The sequence below is a fragment of the Salmo trutta genome, chromosome 27 (genome assembly GCF_901001165.1).
Source record: "Salmo trutta chromosome 27, fSalTru1.1, whole genome shotgun sequence".
NCBI lineage: Eukaryota > Metazoa > Chordata > Actinopteri > Salmoniformes > Salmonidae > Salmo > Salmo trutta.
Genome location: NC_042983.1, coordinates 29,978,277 through 29,998,732, shown reverse-complemented (window position 1 = coordinate 29,998,732; position 20,456 = coordinate 29,978,277). Strand labels below are relative to the sequence as shown.

Sequence of the window (20,456 nt, the reverse complement as noted above, 5' to 3'; positions counted from 1 at the left end):
AGCCTATTTATTTTTGTTACAAGCCGTGTTTCGTTAAAGCCTTTTTATTTTTGTTACAAGCCGTGTTTCGTTAAAGCCTGTGTAAAGTTAATTTGTTTCAATGTACCGGTAGGCACCTGCGGCTTATAGACATGTGTGGCTTATTTATGTTCAAAATAATATATATTTTTTTAATTCAGTGGGTGCGGCTTATATTCAGGTGCGCTCAATAGTCCGGAAATTACGGTAACTGAAAAAGGGAGGAAACACAGAACAGATTTTTTAAACATTGTATATGCAGGAGCACACCCTCGCACATGAGCCCACACCCGCACTCAGACACACCACAGGAGGTTGGTGGCACTGGGTAGATCGGGCTCGTGGTAATGACTGGAATGGTATCAAATACATCAAACAAAACACATGGTCTCCAGGTCCATTTGCGCAGTTCCAACCATTATTATGAGCTGTTCTCCCCTCAGCAGCCTCCTGTGACACACACACACACACACACACACACACACACACACACACACACACACACACACACACAGCTGCTCGAGACGTAATGATGGGTGGATGCAAAATGAGCAGAGCTTGAAGGAAACTATACTTGAAAGTATATAAGTAGAAATGTAAGCTGTAGCACTTCACTCACCTGTGCCACTGAGGGATCCTTGCAAAGGTCAACATCGCAGCAGGTTGTAGTGGTGGCAGATGACCTCGGGCAGGATGTAGGAGTTTCAGGGGTCCAGAGCTGGCATCCTCCGAAAACTCACCCACGCTCAGCAGGTCCCTCTTTAGCTTATTCACCATGTTGGCGTCCAGGGAGAACACCTATAAGGGAGGGTTGTGCTCATTAGGTATGAAACAGAAGAAAACAGAACTGAAATGCTAATTTTCATTTTGCGTTACGGAACACTTTGAAACAGTGTGCACTAATGTATATGACCCTGGGGTGTATTCACTAGGCACATAACGGAAGCAAATGGGCCGGGACTACCTGAACTTGTCCAATAACAAACACTAATTTTCATTGCAAAACTTTTGACATTACGGTGCGACCCGTGTTCCCAGTCACTGACCTGGCAGACGTATTTGATGAACTCCAGGGCTGGGTTTCTGAGTGGCAGGTGGGAGCCGGGCAGTAGAGCTCTGCTACCCGACACCGACTGGCCCCGACATTATACATCAAGTTAGGGCTGGCTAGGACCTGTTTTTTTCATAAATAACTAGGCTACGGGCAGGGCTCAGGTATCACCAAATTTATCACCAACATTTTGAAGCTGAGCCATTTGCTCTTAGTCTTGTTAACACCAGCCTCAGTGAGTCACAGCTGTGTAGTCATGTGGGTCACGCGTCAGCCATGCTAATTTGCTCATGCTCTGCTGTGCAGTACAGTCATATCTGACTAACATCATAACATGGTGTCAGAAGTGCTTCAACCCCATCAAAAGAAAGAGACAGCGAGCTGCCTGGGTGAAGGGAGTCAGACTGACAGAGAATAGCAGCTAATGGATTTACTAACAGAGGAAGTTATTTTTGATTTCGGGCAGACCCGGGCTTTAAATTTGGCAGAAGCAATCAGGCCTGGGTAGGGTAGGGCCTGAATGTCGCAGGCATGGGTTGGGCTTAAAATGCATGCCCGTGCAGGGCTCTACCGGGCAGGACGGAGAACATCTCTGAGGGCTGGGTCACACTCCGGGTGCCTGTCACCAGTAGCGTAAAGTACTTCTTAAGTAGTTTTTTGGGGTATCTGTAATTTACTTTACTATTATATTTTTGACAACTTTTAATCTTACTTCACTGCATTCCTAATGAAAATAATGTACTTTTTACTCCATACATTTTCCCTGACACCCAAAAGTACTCGTTATATGTTGAATGCTTAGCAGGACAGAAAATGGTCCAATTCACACACTTATCAAGAGAACAACCCTGGTCATCCCTACTGCCTCTGATTTAACAGACTCACTAAACACAAATGCTTCATTTGTAAATGATGTCCAAGTGGTGATGTGCCCCTGGCTATCCGTAAATGGAAAAGAAGAAAAAAAACATGAAAATTGTGCCGTCTGGTTTGTGTAATATAAGGAATTTGAAATTATTCATGCTTTTAGGAAGTCCTTTTAGTCTTTTACTCAAGTAGAATTTTACTGGGTGACTTTCTCTTTTACTTGAGTCATTTTAAATGAAAGGTATCTTTACTTTTACTCAAGTATGACAATTAGGTACTTTTTCCACCAGTACCAGTCACCTTCTTCTGGATCTTCTGGGTGATGCTGAAGAAGTTCTGGGTCAGGATACTGGACACATACTCCTGGGAGAAGGAGATCATACCTGTGGGGGTCGGAGGAGTGTCATGGAATTATTGTAATCAAAAGGAGAGACTTTTACATTTCTTCAAAACAAGTAAACTTTATTATTTAATTACTGCAGTAATGGAGTTTGTCAACGAGCCCCCCGTAGCGGATTCACAGAGTTCAAGTAACAGACACATCTCAACATCAACTGTTCAGAGGAGACTGTGTGAATCAGGCTTTCATGGTCGAATTGCTGCAAAGAAACCACTACTAAAGGACACCGATAAGAAGAAGAGACTTGCTTGGGCCAAGAAACATGAGCAATGGACATTTGACCAGTGGAAATCTATGTCCTTTGTTCTGATGAGACCAAAGTTGAGATTTCTGGTTCCAACCGCAGTGTCTTTGTGAGGTGCAAAGCTGTCATCAAGGCAAAGAAAGGGTGGCTACTTTGAAGAATCTAAAATTGTAAATATATTTAGATTTGTTTAACACTATTTTGGTTACTACATGATTCCATATGTGTTATTTCATAGTTTTAATGTCAATACAATGTAGAAAATAGTAAAAATAAAGAAAAACCCTTGAATGAGTAGGTGTGTCCAAACTTTTGACTGGTACTGTACCTTGTGGCTTTGTGGTACCGCTCTCTCATTACTTACCGGGAAGAGCGCTGGAGTCTCCTGCTGCTTGCTGGGAAGCCTGCCCTGCCCCCCCACCTCTTAATGGGTGTGGTTCCTGGGGCGTTATGTCTTTTCTTCTCTGTAGGCTGAGAGGAAACATGATAAAAGGATGGATGGATTTGTGCAGGAAATCAGGGAGCTGTGCCCACGCACCCCCTCCAAATTCATTATGGAACAAACAATGTACACATTATATGATAACAGACGGTCATGAGGAAGTATTTCTGACAGGAGGCAGTCTGGGCCAGACACTGCATGATGTTCCAGCTGCTCTCCATCAGCTCCTCCACCTCATCCATGTCTCCAACGCCATCCTCCTCCTCACCGTCAGCTTCCTCCTCTCCTCCTCCTTTCCACCCCCATTTCCCTTCTTCTGTGCTGTCCCGTTCTGAATGTCAATGAAGGTGGTGTCATTTTTACACCAGCCTTTTTCATTGGTTATGAGACATGGGAAACACACACACACAATGTTTAAAAGCAGGTCCAGTAGAACTAGAATGTACCTCTCCATACAGGACCATAATTTGCCAGATGCATCCACATAAGGATCTCCCAGCAGTGGGAGGAGGTGGAATGGAAGATTTCCCAGGAGTGAATACTGCAAGGAAGATGATTGAGGATTGTTTTGGTCAGATAAAGTAAAAAATAAATAATTAAAACAAAACCTTGTCTACTAATTTATGGTCAGTGCTTGTTCCCTTTACCCTGTGTTTTAGCTCTAACCCTTATTTATTCATTCAAGCATCCATGAACTTGACAGGGCTTGCCATCATTCAGCCACCATGCATCACTGATTTATAAGCAATATTTGTTTATTAGTGAAAAATATTGTTTTCTTATGTTCAGTAATTGGCTTTGATATTTCCATTGCCAGCATATGGATATGTTATAAAACAGCAACGTTCTAGAGGGATAGTAGTACATGGGGCGGGTAGCAACGTAATCGATGGCGTCCTCTATCCTTCTCTTCTTGGTGCACAGCAGGATGCGGTTAAAGTTCCCCTACACCGCAGTGGAGGTAGGTAGGTCGTCCAACTGAACTGACCAAACCAGACAGAGACAACAGAGAGAGAGAGAAGAAAGAGAGGAGAGAGAGAGAGAGAGAGAGACTGACAGACAGAGACTGCGAGAGATATTTGATTTTATTAGGATCTCTTTTAGTCCTCATTTGGACTAATCTTCCAAGAGTCCTTAAACATTAAAATACGATAATATTTTCAGATATAACACTGTTACAAACAGACATAATACACTGACATATTGACCAGATAAATACACTACAGCCTGAAAATATAGATTGGTTCCTTCATCTACCATAGTCCTGCACAACCTTACAATGTATTATATTTAAAAGGTTATAAAGTACTGTCTGAATGCATATATTGAAAGGTTTCTGGTTTGCTTAGATAAATTACTCAATGTCTTTATTGCTCTGAAGCTAAATGTTATTTTGCCTATTTTCTATTCTGTCTGGATAACAATCCATTCCTAGTATTGGCTGAATATCTGGTCTCTTACCAACTGAATATTGTTGTGAATGGAGTTTGACTGTTTTAAATGGTGTACACTGTGAAATAAAATAAGCATGTTTTTTTCAATTATCTTTTTGATTGATGACCAACCAAGAGCACTGTGCATGACTACAACATAATAACCATATATCCACCTTAAAACAATCCTTGCTACTTTGTTCTGTGCAATCTGCTGCCTCCTAATTTCACTTGCTGAGACAGCGAGAGCGACAATGACGGAGGGAGATAGAGACAGCAAGAGAGAAACAGAGGTAGCGAGAACGACAAAGACAGAGAGCGAGAGAGACAGAAGAGAGTAGACAGCCTGGTCAACAGAGTAGCAGAGACGGCCTCTGAGTGGTTCCCCAACTCCCACATCACCACCGTCGTCAGAGGACAGGAGAACCCTGTAGGATTGATTTAGATTAAACAGCTCCTCCAATACATCTGCACTAAACACACACACACACACACACACTGTACTAAAAGTTTACTTGTTCAATGAAACAGAAAAAATGTTGGCTGTTATCCTGTTTATCTCAATCTTAACAACTTAGTAGTTACTGTATTTCTGACTGTTATTGTTTATTTTTGCAATGTGAAATCACTATTAGTTAGCATGTGGAACATTCAGGGCCTAAACTCATCAACCTTAGGACTGAAGAGTTCAGCACTGGAGTTCAACAAAAATCTTAAAGATGTTGACGTCATCATTCTGCAGGAGACATGGTGTAAGGCTGACATCGTCACTCATTGTCCCACAGGTTACAGAGAGGTAATTGTGCCATCACAGAAACACAGCTCTGTCAATAGAGGCAGAGACTCTGGAGGATTGATCATTTGGTACAAATCCGAACTACAAAATCGGTAAATATCACATTTGGTTAAAATTGAAAAAATAACTTGCACTGACAGAAAAAGATGTGTCCTTCGAACAATATACAACGAGAGAGAGAGAGACCGTTCAAATTGACAAACGCAGAACAATGCCAAATTCATGAGAAGTTGAATGGATTAGAAAAATCTATAAAGGCCAATCAAAATCCATTGGACTCCCCAATTACTGACCAGGAGCTCTATAAGAAACTTCAGGCCCTCAAATAAAAAAAAAAAAGCATGTGGACCTGATGGCATCCTAAATGAGATGCTCAAACTCACTAGTGCAAAATTTCAATTGGCTATATTAAAACTGTTTAATTTGATCCTGAGTGTAGGTTATTTCCCTGACATCTGGAATCAAGGACTCATAACCCCAATCTTTAAGAACGGAGACAATTTGACCCTAACAATTACAGAGGCATTTGTGTGAACAGTAACCTGGGGAAGGTTTTCTGTAAATGTAAGAGTTTTAAACTTCCTTAATAAGCACAATGTCTTGAGTAAAAGCCAAATTGGATTTATACCGAAACGTCGCACGACTGATCATATTTACACCCTACACACCCTGATAAACATGTCCACCAAAATAATACCAAAATATACGTTTGATTTATCAACTTCCAAAAAGCATTTCAAATCAAAGTTTATTTGTCACGTGCGCTGAATACAACAGGTATTCCGGTACCTTACAGTGAAATGCTTAATTACAGGCTCTAACCAATAGTGCAAAAAAGGTATTAGGTGAACAATAGGTAAGTAAAGAAATAAAACAACAGTTAAAAGACAGTGAAAAACAGTAGCGAGGCTGTATACAGTAGCAAGGCTATAAAAGTAGCGAAGCTACATACAGACACCGGTTAGTCAGGCTGATTGAGGTAGTATGTACATGTAGATATGGTTAAAGTGACTATGCATATATGATGAACAGAGAGTAGCAGTAGCGTGAAAGAGGGGTTGGCGGGTGGCGGGACACAATTCAGATAGCCCGGTTAGCCAATGTGCGGGAGCACTGGTTGGTTGGGCCAATTGAGGTAGTATGTACATGAATGTATAGTTAAAGTGACTGTGCATATATGATAAACAGAGAGTAGCAGCAGCGTAAAAGAGGGGTTGGGGGGGTGGGGGTGGCACACAGTGCAAATAGTCCGGGTAGCCATTTGATTACCTGTTCAGGAGTCTTATGGCTTGGGGGTAAAAACTGTTGAGAAGCCTTTTTGTCCTAGACTTGGCACTCCGGTACCGGTATTTGATTCTATTTGGCACACAGGACTGTTCTACAAAGTTATTGAAAGTGGTGTAGGGGGTAAAACATATGACATAATTAAATCAATGTATACTGGCAATATGTGCAGCATTAAAATTGGCACGAAAAGCACAGAATTCTTTAACCAGGGGCGGGGCCCTTCGCCAGGGTTGCAATCAGAGCCCTGTACTCTTCAATATTTACATCAACGAATTGGCCACTATTCTAGAAAAATCCTCAGCCCCTGGTGTTAGTCTCTAAATGCCTCCTCTTCGCAGATGAGCTATGCCTGCTGTCACCCACAGCACACGGCCTACAGCAGAGCCTAGACCTGCTAGAGCAGTACTGCCAAACCTGGGCCCTGGCAGTAAACCCCAAAAATACTAAAATAATGATTTTCAATAGAATATCCAGATCGCAGGGAATTAGACCAAAGTTCTAAATTGGTACAAAATATATAGAGTACTGCACACACTACAATTACTTAGGTTTAAAAATAAGCTCAACTGGACACCTTAATGAGGCAGTGAATGAGCTGAGACAGAAAGCACGCAGTGCATTCTACACCATTAAAAAACGAATTCAAATTGAAATATCTATTAAAATTTGGGTCATTGAACCAATTGCACTTTATGGCAGCGAGGTGTGAGGTCCACTTGCAAAACAAGAATTCACCAAATGGGACAAACACCCTATTGAATCCCAGCATGCAGAGTTCTGTAAGATTCTCCTACATGTCCAGAGGAAAACTACAAACAATGCATGCAGGGCAGAATTAGGCCAAGATCCACTAATAATAATAATTCAAAAAAGAGCAATTAAGTTTTGGAAACATCGAAAATACAGTGACCCCCTCTCATATCATTACCAAGCACTGCAATGCCAAGAGCTGAGCAAAGAAGAGTCCCCTCATCCAGCTGGTCCTGGGGCTAAGTTCACAAACCTGTTCTACTAACACACTGAAGCCTCAGGACCAAAACATCCAAACAAATCAGAATAAAACAAATTACAACACAGTCAAAACAAAACTACATTGCTTATTGGGAAACACAAGCACAAAGCAAAATGCAGTGCTATCTGGTTTAAATCGATAATACACCGTGGCTAACTACTTGACCATGGTTACTGATCAAAAACTTAGAAAAACCTTGACAAAGTACAGGCTCAGTGAGCCTAGCCTTGCCATTGAGAAGGGTAGACACAGGAAAACCTGGCTCCGTGTAGAGGAAAGGCTGTGCAACCACTGCACCACAGCAGAACCTGAGACAGAGCTGCATTTCCTGACAAAACGTAAAAAATATAAAACAATTAGAGAGTGTCATTTCCCCAAATGTGAAACCCTTAATCAAGGTTTCAAAGACCTCTCTGATGAGAATAGGATACCCGTCCTGTTGGGGGAAGACGCAGAGAGCTGGGGGTTGGCATCGCACTACATTGATGCCTGCCATAAGATGAGGGACAGTGTCTGACAGACCAATCAACCTGCACATGTCCTCTACTGTATGATTATTGTTCAATGTATGGTTATTTTGACCTTTGGTTATTGTTGTTACTGTTGTCCTGTTATTGTTGACAATGTTGATTTTTATTATTTTAATATTGTAAATATCCAAAGTAAGCTTTGGCAATATGTACATTGTTACGTCATGCCAATACAGCAAATTGAATATTGACAGAGAGAGCGACGTAGGATAATCTTACAGAACTCTGCATGCAGAGAGAGAGAGACAGTGAGAGAAAAACAAACAAAGAGAGAGACAGACAAGGACAGAGAGAGACAGAAAGACATTCATCAAGGCATTCTACTTTCTTTCAATAAACAACCGGCAGAGCAGAGAGAAAGAGATACAGAGAGAAACTGACAGAGAGACTGACAGAGAGACAGAAAGACATTCATCAAGGCATCCTCCATTCTTTCAATAAACCACCATTTCCAATACATGACCACAGACCTTTTAGAATTAGATGTAGAGGGGAGGAAGAGGATTTAAAAATAAATACTTGTTTTGTGTCAAATCACATATAACGTTACGAACAATAAGAATTACCATACAATTTGAAAAAAGAAACGGCTACTGATCACTCCAATGTGCACAACAGAGGGCAGAGTAGGGTTGTGTGAGTATTGGGCCTGTCTCTCACTGGAGGAAGACCTTCTTCATCATGTTGTGTAGGGTATGGTGCATCGCTGGGTCGCAGAGCAGCGAGCTGGGCGAGTGCAGGCAGTGGGAGAAGGGAATCACCTGGTTGTCGGCGTAGAAGTTGTGGTACTGCGTGATCTCCTGTACACAGCCCCCCGCCATGCTCTTCAGGATCCTGCTCAGGGGACGTACATCCCTCCTCGCCCCCCAGGTCTGGCCGTGGGCCACAGCACAGCAGGTGGTTATGCTTCCTCAGGTCCCTGGTCAGGAACAGGTCTGAGACAAAGATGAACACGTCCTGGGGCAGGTTCCCCAATGTCAAGTGGTAGAATCTGAGGGGGGAGGAGAAGAGAGGAGAGTGAGCAGTAAGTGATCATAGCCAAAATCAGAAAATGAGCATTAAAGTCACAGTGATATATACATGGAACCCCAGACTAATATGTAAATGTAAAAAAATAAAAACACGTTAGTACTCTTATTCCAGTTCTGTGGTTTAGACTGTTCTAGGTGTAGAGAACCAGCAGACAGACGGTCCACCTGAGCATGTTAAAAGCCTGGGACAGGCAGCTGTCTAGTTTGAGGTAGTGGTGGACCATGTGACGGGCATTGTGGCACTGCCAGTCCAGCATGTTGTAGCTGATCTCGTCCACCACGTGCACCGGCACCACCGGGAACTCTTGCAGCACCAGCATTCCCGCCGCTGCCGCCGCAGCTCCCAGTTGGACAGCACGATAATCAGGATGAGCCTGCGACGCTCTTCCTGGTGACAGTGAGAAGAGAAAGAAGGACAACGGTCAATACTGTTACAAGGTGTGATGGAACATTTTATGTTGGTGCTTTCCTATTTATCAATTTCTATGTTCTATGTTTGTGCTTTTCTATAAACCGATTTCTGAGTTCATGCATGTGACTGATTGAACGAATCCTCCCTATTAGTGTCTGCAATTTGGCAGTACGCCCAGAACCTTGTTTAGAGAAAAGGATATCTCAGTTTCAAGGTCTCAGCTTAGAGAGAAGAAGCCTTGGGAGGTGTTGGTCGGTCACATGAATGACCCAGTATTGGTCTGTCACGTGAATGAAGCAAACGTTAATGATTAAATCATTATGAATAAGCTAAATCATACAAATATGACTTGTCAATATATAAGGGAACTAACGGGACCGCCCTGTTAGAGCTCTTGACAGATGTTCAAGTTTGTTGGAACCTCTCCAGCGTGCTGACAAACAATGATTCATTTAAGATTGACTTTGAGTGCCCCTGTGTAAGAATTTCCACGACAATTGGTTACGTTCATTAAGCACCAAACCTGTGCTGTTGTAGAACACAACCCTGCACTATCCTAACTAACATTCTGTGTTAGGCAGATATAACTACAGATATAACAATAAATTAGAACGTTTGAGAACCTTTGAGGCAGAAAGCCTAAAGCAACACATCAGAGAACAAGCTACAGAGAGCGACACAGTGCCAGAACCATGCAGTGAGAGAGGGCTGCAGTGGATGGAGGAACCTTGTAGTTGAGCAGGGCGCGGTGGATGGCCTTGACGTCGTTCTCGGCCTGCACCTCAAAGTAGGGGTGGGATCTCACAATATGATATTATCACAATACTTGGGTGCCGATACAAGAAAAAGAGGACCGAGCACGCCCCCATTCTCATCGACGGGGCTGCAGTGGAGCAGGTTGAGAGCTTCAAGTTCATTGGTGTCCACATCACCAACAAACTAACATGGTCCAAGCACACCAAGACAGTCGTGAAGCGGGTACAACAAAACCTATTCCCCCTCAGGAGACTGAAAAGATTTGCCATGGGTCCTCAGATCCTCAAAAGGTTCTACAGCTGCACCATCAGAGCATCCTTACTGGTTGCATCACTGCCTGGTATGGCAACTGCTCGGCCTCCGACCGCAAGGCACTACAGAGGGTAGCACGTACGGCTCAGAACATCACTGGGGCCAAACTTCCTGCCATCCAGGACCTCTATACCAGGCGGTGTCAGAGGAAGGCCCTAAAAATTGTCAAAGACTCCAGCCACCATAGTCATAGACTGTTATCTCTGCTACTGCACGGCAAGCGGCACCGGAGCGCCAAGTCTAGGTCCAAGAGGCTTCTAAACAGCTTCTACCCCCAAGCCATAAGACTCCTGAACATCTAGTCAAATGGCTACCCAGACTATTTGCAGTCGGGGTAGAATAATGTAATGATGTTATTATCAATGTTATTAAATCAGGAGAATGTTATTATGTTATTATCAGGAGAATGCTATTATCAATGTTATTATCAGGTGAATGTTGTGATCATGTTATTATCAATGTGTTTTATCAAGTGAATGTTATGTTATTATCAATGTTTTAATCAATGCTATTATCAGCAAAATGTTATCATCAGCTAAACAAAAATAGCAATGCTGCCAACTGGCCTATATGGTAAATACAGAATTTTATATTTACCCCACATGGTCCACTAAGGAGAACCGACATTTGCCAAATTCTCTCATCGCCTGAATACAGTAACGCCTGTATGTACCTTTTCTTCAGCTTCTTCCCCTCCTCCTTGGAGGCGGGAGAATCATGGCCAAGTAGGGCCCGTCCACCTAGAAGATGCTGTTCTCCGCCCGCGTCTCGTAGGTCAGTGACGCGGGGTCCACCAGATCGTGATACTGGTCGTTCGTGAAGGCCTCCTTCACCATCATGTTAAGCATGGCTCCCGGGTAGAAGATGGTCACCTTGGGCTTATTCTCGTTTCTCTTCTTCGCCACAAAGTTCTCAGAAGGTGTTGGGCAGGACGCACCATATATCTGTGTCCATCTCCAGAGGCCTCCTGAAGAGCGCAGACAAATATGGTAACATAACATTGGTAAAATTGGCATCAAAAGCCATGGAGAATAGATAGGTGGGTGTTCTCTGTAAAGTTAGAATCACTATATAAAGATACCATACGAGACCGTGCCATGTACTGCCATGGTGGTGTTCATTAAGAATGTGCATCTTTCCCTTTCAAGAAGATTTTATACTATCTATGGGCTCTGATAGGATGCGTTTTAGTTTGAAACAATTCGGTGCGATTCGGTTAAAATAGAGGAACGAACCGACGCACTAACATTTGTTGTATAAACACATTCATTTTCCATTCTAAATGAAAATCCGCTGTTGATGGAGGTCAGGACCTGGGCATCTCTGAGCCGTCTGTGTCTGAGCCGTCTGTGCATAAATGATGTACAGTGAGCTCCAACAGTATTGGGACAGTGACACATTGTTTTGTTTGGGCTCTGTACTCCAGCACTTTGGATTTTAAATGATATAATAATGACTATGAGGTTCAAGTGCCGACTGTCATCTATAAAATCGGGTGATCCGGTTAGAAATGAAGGCACTTCTTGTACATAGTCCCACCCCCTCCAGTTTAGGGGACCAAAAGTATTGGGACAAATTTACTTACACTATACATATACACAAAAAAGTATATGTGGACACCCCTTCAAATTATGGATTCGGCTATTTCAGCCCCACCTGTTGCTGACAGGTGTATAAAATTGAGCACACAGTCATGCAATCTCCATAGACAAACATTGGCAGTAGAATGGCCAGTACTGAAGAGCACAGTGACGTTCAACGTGGCACCGTTATAGGATGCCACCTTTCCAACAAGTCAGTTCGTCAAATTTCTGCCCTGCTAGAGCTGCCCCGGTCAACTGTAAGGGATGTTATTGTGAAGTGGAAACGACTAGGAGCAACAACGGTTCAACCGTGAAGTGGTAGGCCACACAAGCTCACAGAACGGGACCGGCAAGTGTTGAAGCACATAAAAATTGTCTGTCCTCGGTTGCAACACTCTCTACAGAGTTCCAAACTACCTCTGGAAGCAACGTCAGCACAATAACTGTTCGTCGGGAGCTTCATGAAATGGGTTTCCATGGCCGAGCAGCTGCACACAAGCCTAAGATCACAACTCACAATGCCAAGCGTCGGCTGGAGTGGTGTAAAGCTCGCAGCCATTGGACTCTGGATCAGTGGAAAAGTTCTCAGGAGTGATGAATCACACTTCACCATCTGGGAGTCCGACGGATTAATCTGGGTTTCGCAGATGCCAGAACGCTACCTGCTCCAATGCATAGTGCCAACTGTAAACTTTGGTGGAGGAGGAGTAATGGTCTGGGGCTGTTTTTCATGGTTCAGGCTACGCCCCTTAGTTCCAGTGAAGGGAAATCTTAAAGCTACAGCATACAATGACATTCTAGATGACTCTGTGCTTCCAACTTTGTGGCAACAGTTTGGGGAAGGCCCTTTCCTGTTTCAGCATGACAATGCCCCCTGCACAAAGCGAGGTCCATAAAGACTGGCCTGCACACAGTCCTGATCTCAACCCCATCGAACACCTTTGGGATGAATTGAAACGCAGACTGCAAGCCAGGCCTAATCGCCCAACCTCACTAATGCTCTTGTGGCTGAATGGAAGCAAGTCCCCACAGTAATGTTCCAACATCTAGAGGTAAGCCTTCCCAGAAGAGTGGGGGATATTATAGCAGCAAAGGGGGGACCAACTCCATATTAATACCCATGATTTTGGAATGAGATGTTTGAGGAGCAGTCGTCCACATACTTTTGGCCATGTAATGTATATAACTGCAAGAGATCTACAACAAAAAACAGTGCTACTCACCAGATGATGATCATTAGTAAACGAAGTTTGAAAATTAATCTTGAAAAGGTTGACGCTAACAAATTAGCAACTACATACACCTTGAAGTTGAGAACAGCTGCTGCAGCCGCCTTGCCATTGAGTACATTTCCATGCAAACGAATAATTCGGTATTAAAACAGATTATGGCAGTAGGCAGATTAAGGTGTTTACGTTACTATTGCATACTCTGTTTATCTTCATCGGCATAAGGTCAAAATCAAAGTAAGCATATGCTGATTAAAACACCTGGTTTTCTGAACAATCTTTTGAATTATTAGGACATGTAAATGCCTTAAATCGGCGTTCCACTGGTGTATTTGTTCTGCGCATGTGCTAGCAACAGCCGAGCGAGCCTCCCTCTTCAGTGCGAGTGAAGTGAGTCTGCAACAGAATGTATGTGTAGTAGTAGTTTTCACATACCAACTTTCTACAGAACTAGTCAAAAGTTGGGACACACCTACTCATTATAGAATAACAGTGAAGACATCAAAACTATGAAATAACACATATGGAATCATGTAGTAACCCAAAAAAGTGTTAAACAAATCAAACTATATTTTATATTTGAGATTCTTCAAAGTAGCCACCCTTTGCCTTGACAGCTTTGCACACTCTTGGCATTCCCTCAACCAGCTTCATGAGGCATGCCCCCCCCCCTTGGGTTGTGCCGTGGCGGACATCTTTGTGGGCTATACTCGGCCTTGTCTTCGGACGGTAAGTTGGTGGTTGTAGATATCCCTCTAGTGGTGTGGGGGCTGTGCTTTGGCAAAGTGGGTGGGGTTATATCCTGCCTGTTTGGCCCTGTCCGGGGGTATCATCGGATGGGGCCACAGTGTCTTCTGATCCCTCCTGTCTCAGCCTCCAGTATTTATGCTGCAGTAGTTTATGTGTCGGGGGGCTAGGGTCAGTCTGTTACATCTGGAGTATTCTCTTGTCTTATCCAGTGTCCTGTGTGAATGTAAATATGCTCTCTCTAATTCTCTCTTTCTTTCTTTCTTTCTTTCTTTCTTTCTCTCGGAGGACCTGAGCCCTAGGACTACCTGGCATGATGACTCCTTGCTGTCCCCAGTCCACCTGGCCATGCTGCTGCTCCAGTTTCAACTGTTCTGCCTGCGGCTACGGAACCCTGACCTGTTCACCGGACGTGCTTGTTGCACCCTCGACAATTACTATGATTATTATTATTTGACCATGCTGGTCATCTACGAACATTTTAACATCTTGACCATGTTCTGTTATAATATCCACCCGGCACAGCCAGAAGAGGACTGGCCACCCCTCATAGCCTGGTTCCTCTCTAGGTTTCTTCCTAGGTTTTTGGCCTTTCTCAGGAGTTTTTCCTAGGGAGTTTTTCCCAGCCACCGTGCTTCTTTCACATGCATTGCTTGCTGTTTGGGGTTTTAGGCTGGGTTTCTGTACAGCACTTTGAGATTTCAGCTGATGTACGAAGGGCTATATAAATAAATTTGATTTGATATGCTGAGCACTTGTTGGCTGCTTTTCCTTCACTCCGCGGTCCGACTCATCCCAAACCATCTCAATTGGGTTGAGGTCGGGTGACTGTGGAGGCCAGGTCATCTGATGCAGTACTCCATCACTCTCCTTCTTGGTCAAATAGCCCTTACACAGCCTGGAAGTGTGTTTTGGGTCACTGTCCTGTTGAAAAACAAATGATTGTGGGACTAAGCGCAAACCAGATGGGATGGTGTATTGCTGCAGAATGCTGTGGTAGCCATGCTGATTAAGTGTGCCTTGAATTCTAAGTAAATCATTGACAGTGTCACCAGCAAAGCACCATCACACCTCCTCCTCCATGCTTCACGGTGGGAACAACACATGCAGAGATCATCCGTTCACCTACTCTGTGTCTCACAAAGACACGGCGGTTGGAACCAAAAATCTCAAATTTGAACTTATCAGACCAAAGGACAGTTTTCCAACAGTTTAATGTCTATTGCTCGTGTTTCTTGACCCAAGTAAGTCTCTTCTTCTTATTGGTGTCCTTTAGTAGAGTTTTTTTTTGCAGCAAGTCGACCATGAAAGCCTGATTCACGCCGTCTCCTCTGAACAATTGAGGTTGAGATGTGTCTGTCACTTGAACTCTGAATCATTTATTTGGACTGCAATTTCTGAGGCTGGTAACTAATTAACTTAACCTCTGCAGCAGAGGTAACTTTGGGTCTTCCTTTCCTGTGGCGGTCCTCATGAGAGCCAGTTGATGGTTTTTGCGACTGCACTTGAAGAAACTTTCAAAGTTCTTGAAATTTTCTGGATTGAATTACCTTCATGTCTTAAAGTAATGAGGTACTGTCGTTTCTCTATGCTTATTTGAGTTGTTCTTGCCATAATATGGACTTGGTATTTTTACCAAATAGGGCTTTCTTCTGTATACCACCCCTACCTTGTCACAACACAACTGATTGGCTCAAATGCATGAAGGAAAGAAATTCCACAAACGTGATTGTGAAATTTAAATTGAAATGCATTCCAAGTGACTACCTCATGAAGCTGGTTGAGGGAATGCCAAGAGTGTGCAAAGCTGTCAAGGCAAAGGGTGGCTACTTTGAAGAATCTTAAATATAAAATATATTTTGATTTGTTTAACACTTTTTTTGGTTACTACATGATTGTGTGTTATTTCATAGTTTTGATGTCATCACTATTATTCAACAATGTAGAAAATAGTCAAAATAAAGAAAAACCCTTGAATGAGTAAGTGTCCAAACTTTTGACTGGTACTGTATGTCCGAATGCAGAATAAAATATGCTTCTAAAAAATAACATGTTCGCTGTGGTACAATGTTTATTTTTTATTGCCGATTTTCTGCATTTATCAGTGCCATCAGGTAGCCCAATTTCAGATGTGTCCAGGAATATTAGGGGTATCGTTCTTCTTGCAAAGCATGTCAATGTTTTAATCAAACTATTATATTAATCTGACTATCCACAATAAATCTCATTATTGTGTGCATGTAACCGTATTCATTGTTACACTACTACAACACAAGCTAGCAAACGTTACTTGCGTTAGAGTGGGGAAACGACTGCTTGCAACACATTGGATGCAGTCCAAACACTTAAAAAGACACACCCTCGTCCACTTACCCTCGCCTTATGCCCTTGGGGGAAAACCGTCGTTATCTTGGAGGCTGTTCCAAATGATTAGCCAAGCAAGGAAGTTTGCAACAGAAGCCCCTCAGCCCTCGTTTTTAGTCGGCTTTGCGAGTGTACAATTGTGTTCACTCTGGGGCCTGAAACTCCCCATAATTCAATTCGCCACGATTGGCGATTACAACAGTAAGAAAAATCTGCGAAAATTTAAAAACAACATCAACGGAGAAGTCAACATACAGGTGTAAGTAAAAACAAATGCACATAAGTTAGAAATGTTACTACTACGTACAAAGTCAATGTTCTTGTTTGGCTATCTTTTGGAAATTGAAGAAATAAAACATTTCCCTTCTTTAGAAATTCTAGCTAGGCAGGCTAACGGTAGTTAACTAATTAATTTGCTAGCTATCATACATTAGGCGTATATTAATAATTATATTGTTCATATAAGTAGACATGCCCTCATAATTGAATGTAGCACATATAAAGCACCCACAAGTTACCACTGGCTTAATACACTATAAATGCGGGATGAACGAGTTTAGAATTTCCGGCCAAGGGTGGTCCATTTAAAAACCATTCCTTCCTCCCTCGCCTTGCAAGTGTATACTCGTCAGACGTCATTTGAGGGCTGATAGGATAGGGTGTCTTGTGTTTGGACGGTAACCATTGTCTCTTGCACGCTCTTCTTCTTCTTCAAGGTTTTATGGAAGATTACAACGTATATTGCCGCCACCTACTGAATTCGCTGTTTATCAGCCTACTATTCTGTATTATGAATTAATTACCTCAGTTGTGAAGGCCTAGACACATCACAGAATACACTCCTGATTGGATGTCCCTACCCAAACCTTATCTAACCATAGACATTTAAAATTACAACTTGAATGGGGTAGGAATGCCTAAAGGATCCCATATAGCAAGAACCCTTTTAAATATAGCAACTGATGCTCTGGCCGAGGAGTAGGGTTGCAACCTAGGGTGTATCCTTTCGTTCTGACCTCATAACGGCAGTCAAGCACCCAAACCAACGATTAAAGTTAGCTAGCTACTTGCATACACAAATGAGAGAACACCTCAGACTATTTTACTCGCCCTAGAATAGCTGGTTAGGCTATTTCCATGTTATCTAGAGCGTTAGTGACCAACTTCGCTGCTGGCAACAATTTAATTACGTTTCTTTTGCAGACGTTTACTGACACCGGCCATATTCATCGGGTGTTGAGCGTTTGTAAATCCATCAGTGATCTGCGCTCTGGCACATTCAGACGAGAGTGCTCTGAAAGCGGAGTAGATCGCCTGAGTGAATTTACATACGCACCCGTGGACAACTTTAGACATAATGCCCCTGGCTCGCTCATAATTGATAGCTTTTTGGACATGTTTTGCAAAACAAGGGTTTTAATTTAGTAACTAATGACAACTTCACATCAAACCGCCACTGCTGTAGTTACTTACAAGGATGATATATTAAACGCTTTCATAGGTGGTGAGTAGCGCTTCTCAAAAGATTATTTTAACGTCAACCCAAAACTATTTTGAGCAGCACGACACCTCATACATGTTGCTTCATCAATAACACTCCCAACCCAAAATTGAGATTTGATAGGCCACTCACTGGAAGAAGGATATTCTTGTCAAATACATGAATCACAGCAACATGATGTATACTCTTTTCGCTCAGAAGTCCGTGTGCAAAGATTTCAAGCAATACGATGTTTGAACTTTGTAACCCATCTATGTTACTTGCTAGAATTCAACAAGGGCGAATTCTTTACGCCGATTCGGTTGCAAAACGTTTCTTAAACGGAACGAAACGGGGCGGGACCTACCTGAATTTGTCCAATAGAAACTCTCCTTTTAGTTGCAAAACTGTTTGGATAAATGAGTACACCCCTGCTGTTTATTTGGTGCACACGTGTGGCCACCATAGACATTGTAACCATCACCACGCGCAAGACGGTAGAGGTAAGCCTACGACTAATTAGTTAATTTAGGAGTTAACTACAGTTACGGAACTAACCTCGGTCATCGAACAAGATTTAGCTCTCAAAAACGCTGTAAGAATCTAGCTACCAGGCTATTCTTGCTTCCATACAGTTTCACCACTATTAGGACTAGTCCAAGCCCATTTTCACTGGCAAGTTTTCATAGTAATGTTTACTACATATTATTGCATTTGGGAGTTTAAACTTGTTCAGGTCCACGAATATCCATACACATTGTAGAATTGCCCCTGAAATGTTTTAGGCTAAATCCAGAGAGATTGATAGATTACTTTTATCATTGTCCGAGATAGCTAGTACTTTTGTAGACTACCCTATCAGTAATATTGATGAGCGGGTTATCTCTTTTGACCTAGTCTGTTTGATGTTTGACAAACGTATTAGTAAACTATTTAATGGTCATACATGTTTGTGCTCACTGCTCAGCCATCTACTCAAGCATGTTAGAGGAAAGGGTTGTAGAAATGGCCCTCCACCATTCTGAGCCTGGTTCACTTTGAAGGTCAAACTTGGCAGAGAAGATTATGCCTTTTTGTGGGGACGTGAGGGTAGCAAGGATGTCTTGCTTTACGGATTTTGTATGCAGATATGGTATCATTTTGCTTCATCCTATACCAATGTTATTTAGGCCTGCGGATCTCAAAGTGGGGTCTGCGGTCGAGGTACTGTAGGGGGTCTGCGGACAGCTCTCTCTCTTTATTTCTTTATATTACAGAGAAAGAAATGTATTTATATATAAACCAAATTATATAAAAAAAAATTGGCCAGGCCTCCCGAGTGGCGTAGCATTCTAAGGCACTGCATCGCAGTACTTGAGGCGTCATTACAGCCCCTGGTTCGATTCCAGACTGTGTCACAGTCGGCCGTGACCGGGAGACCCATGAGGCGGCGTCGTCCGGGTTAGGGGAGGGTTTGGCTGGCCACGATTTTCTTGTCCCATCGCGCTCTAGCGACTCCTTGTGGCGGGCCGGACGCCCTGCAAGCTGACCCGGGCGCCAGCTGTACAGTGTTTCCTTGGTGCAGCTGTCTTCCGGGTTAAGCGAGCAGGGTGTCAAGAAGCAGTGCGGCTTGGCAGGGTCGTGTTTCGGAGGATGCATGGCTTTCGACCTTCGCCTCTCCCGAGTCCGTATGGGAGTTGCAGTGATGGGACAAGTCTGTAACTACCAATTGGATATCACAAAATTGGGGATAAAAGGGGTTATAACATTTTATTAAACAAAAAATTAAACTAATTTTGGCCAAAGTGGAAGAATTTTAGAGGGTGTAATACAATACAACATATTATTATCAATCTACTATGTATGTTCTTAACCCTGGGCAACATGGGCCTGGCAGACTCAAAGGGATACTGGTTATCCACAGTTTACCCCCCCCAATTTTTTACTTTTTTTTTTAAACTTAGATGCGCTGTAATTTAAGCTTTAAAACTGCAATTCATCTCCTCATGACAAAATGTGTAGAATATTGCAGGATATTAGCTTTAATGCTGCAACAACAACAAATCTCTCTGCCCCATGATAATGTATAGAATTGCAGGAAAATTGCTTGAAAACTGTAACATTTTCTCTTCTTTAAAATGTTTATTCCCAGAGCCCGAAGTCATAGTAAATCTCCTTGTATGCTATTTGTTATCTAACTCAAGTTGTTCTGATTATGAGGGGTCTCTGATGAATTTGCTATCACAAAAGGGGTCCTCGGCCCCTAAAAGTTTGAGAACCCCTGGTTTAGGCTATATGACTTGCCTGCCTGCCTGTCCCAGATACTAACTACCTTTAGCGCCTATTGATGAAGGTCCGGGGTACTTTTGTTAAGAGCTCCGACGCTCGATCTGTCCGTGAACACGCATCGCTTGCAGTACGGTTTTGGAAACATTAGTAACCTATCTTCCATATCAGCGAGAAATCATTAAAAAAGGTGAAAT

The 20,456-nt window shown here is 42.8% G+C and overlaps 2 protein-coding genes and 1 pseudogene across 4 annotated transcripts in view; 1 reads left to right on the top strand and 2 right to left on the bottom strand.

Annotated features, from left to right (window-relative positions):
- Positions 1-220: 220 nt before the first annotated feature.
- Positions 221-3,282, bottom strand: LOC115165085 (DNA polymerase epsilon catalytic subunit A-like; annotated as a pseudogene).
- Positions 3,283-3,287: 5 nt separating this feature from the next.
- Positions 3,288-18,332, bottom strand: LOC115165084 (DNA polymerase epsilon catalytic subunit A-like; the record flags this gene model as incomplete). Its single annotated transcript, XM_029718121.1, has 6 exons — positions 18,148-18,332; positions 11,265-11,558; positions 9,277-9,499; positions 8,842-9,071; positions 3,469-3,563; positions 3,288-3,353 (listed from the first exon to the last, which is right to left on the bottom strand). Coding segments are annotated over exons 3-6 (546 nt in total), but the record flags the coding sequence as incomplete, so codon positions are not given.
- LOC115164864 (acetyl-CoA carboxylase 2) overlaps positions 16,510-20,456 on the top strand; it is a 59,001-nt gene continuing 55,054 nt past the window's right edge. For 2 of the 3 annotated variants that reach the window (XM_029717737.1, XM_029717736.1), the window contains exon 1: positions 18,418-18,497. The gene's annotated coding sequence lies outside the window, so the exon portion shown is untranslated. Of the gene's footprint in view, positions 16,774-18,417; positions 18,498-20,456 lie in introns of those variants that run through there. The other variant, XM_029717735.1, reaches the window with a different exon arrangement.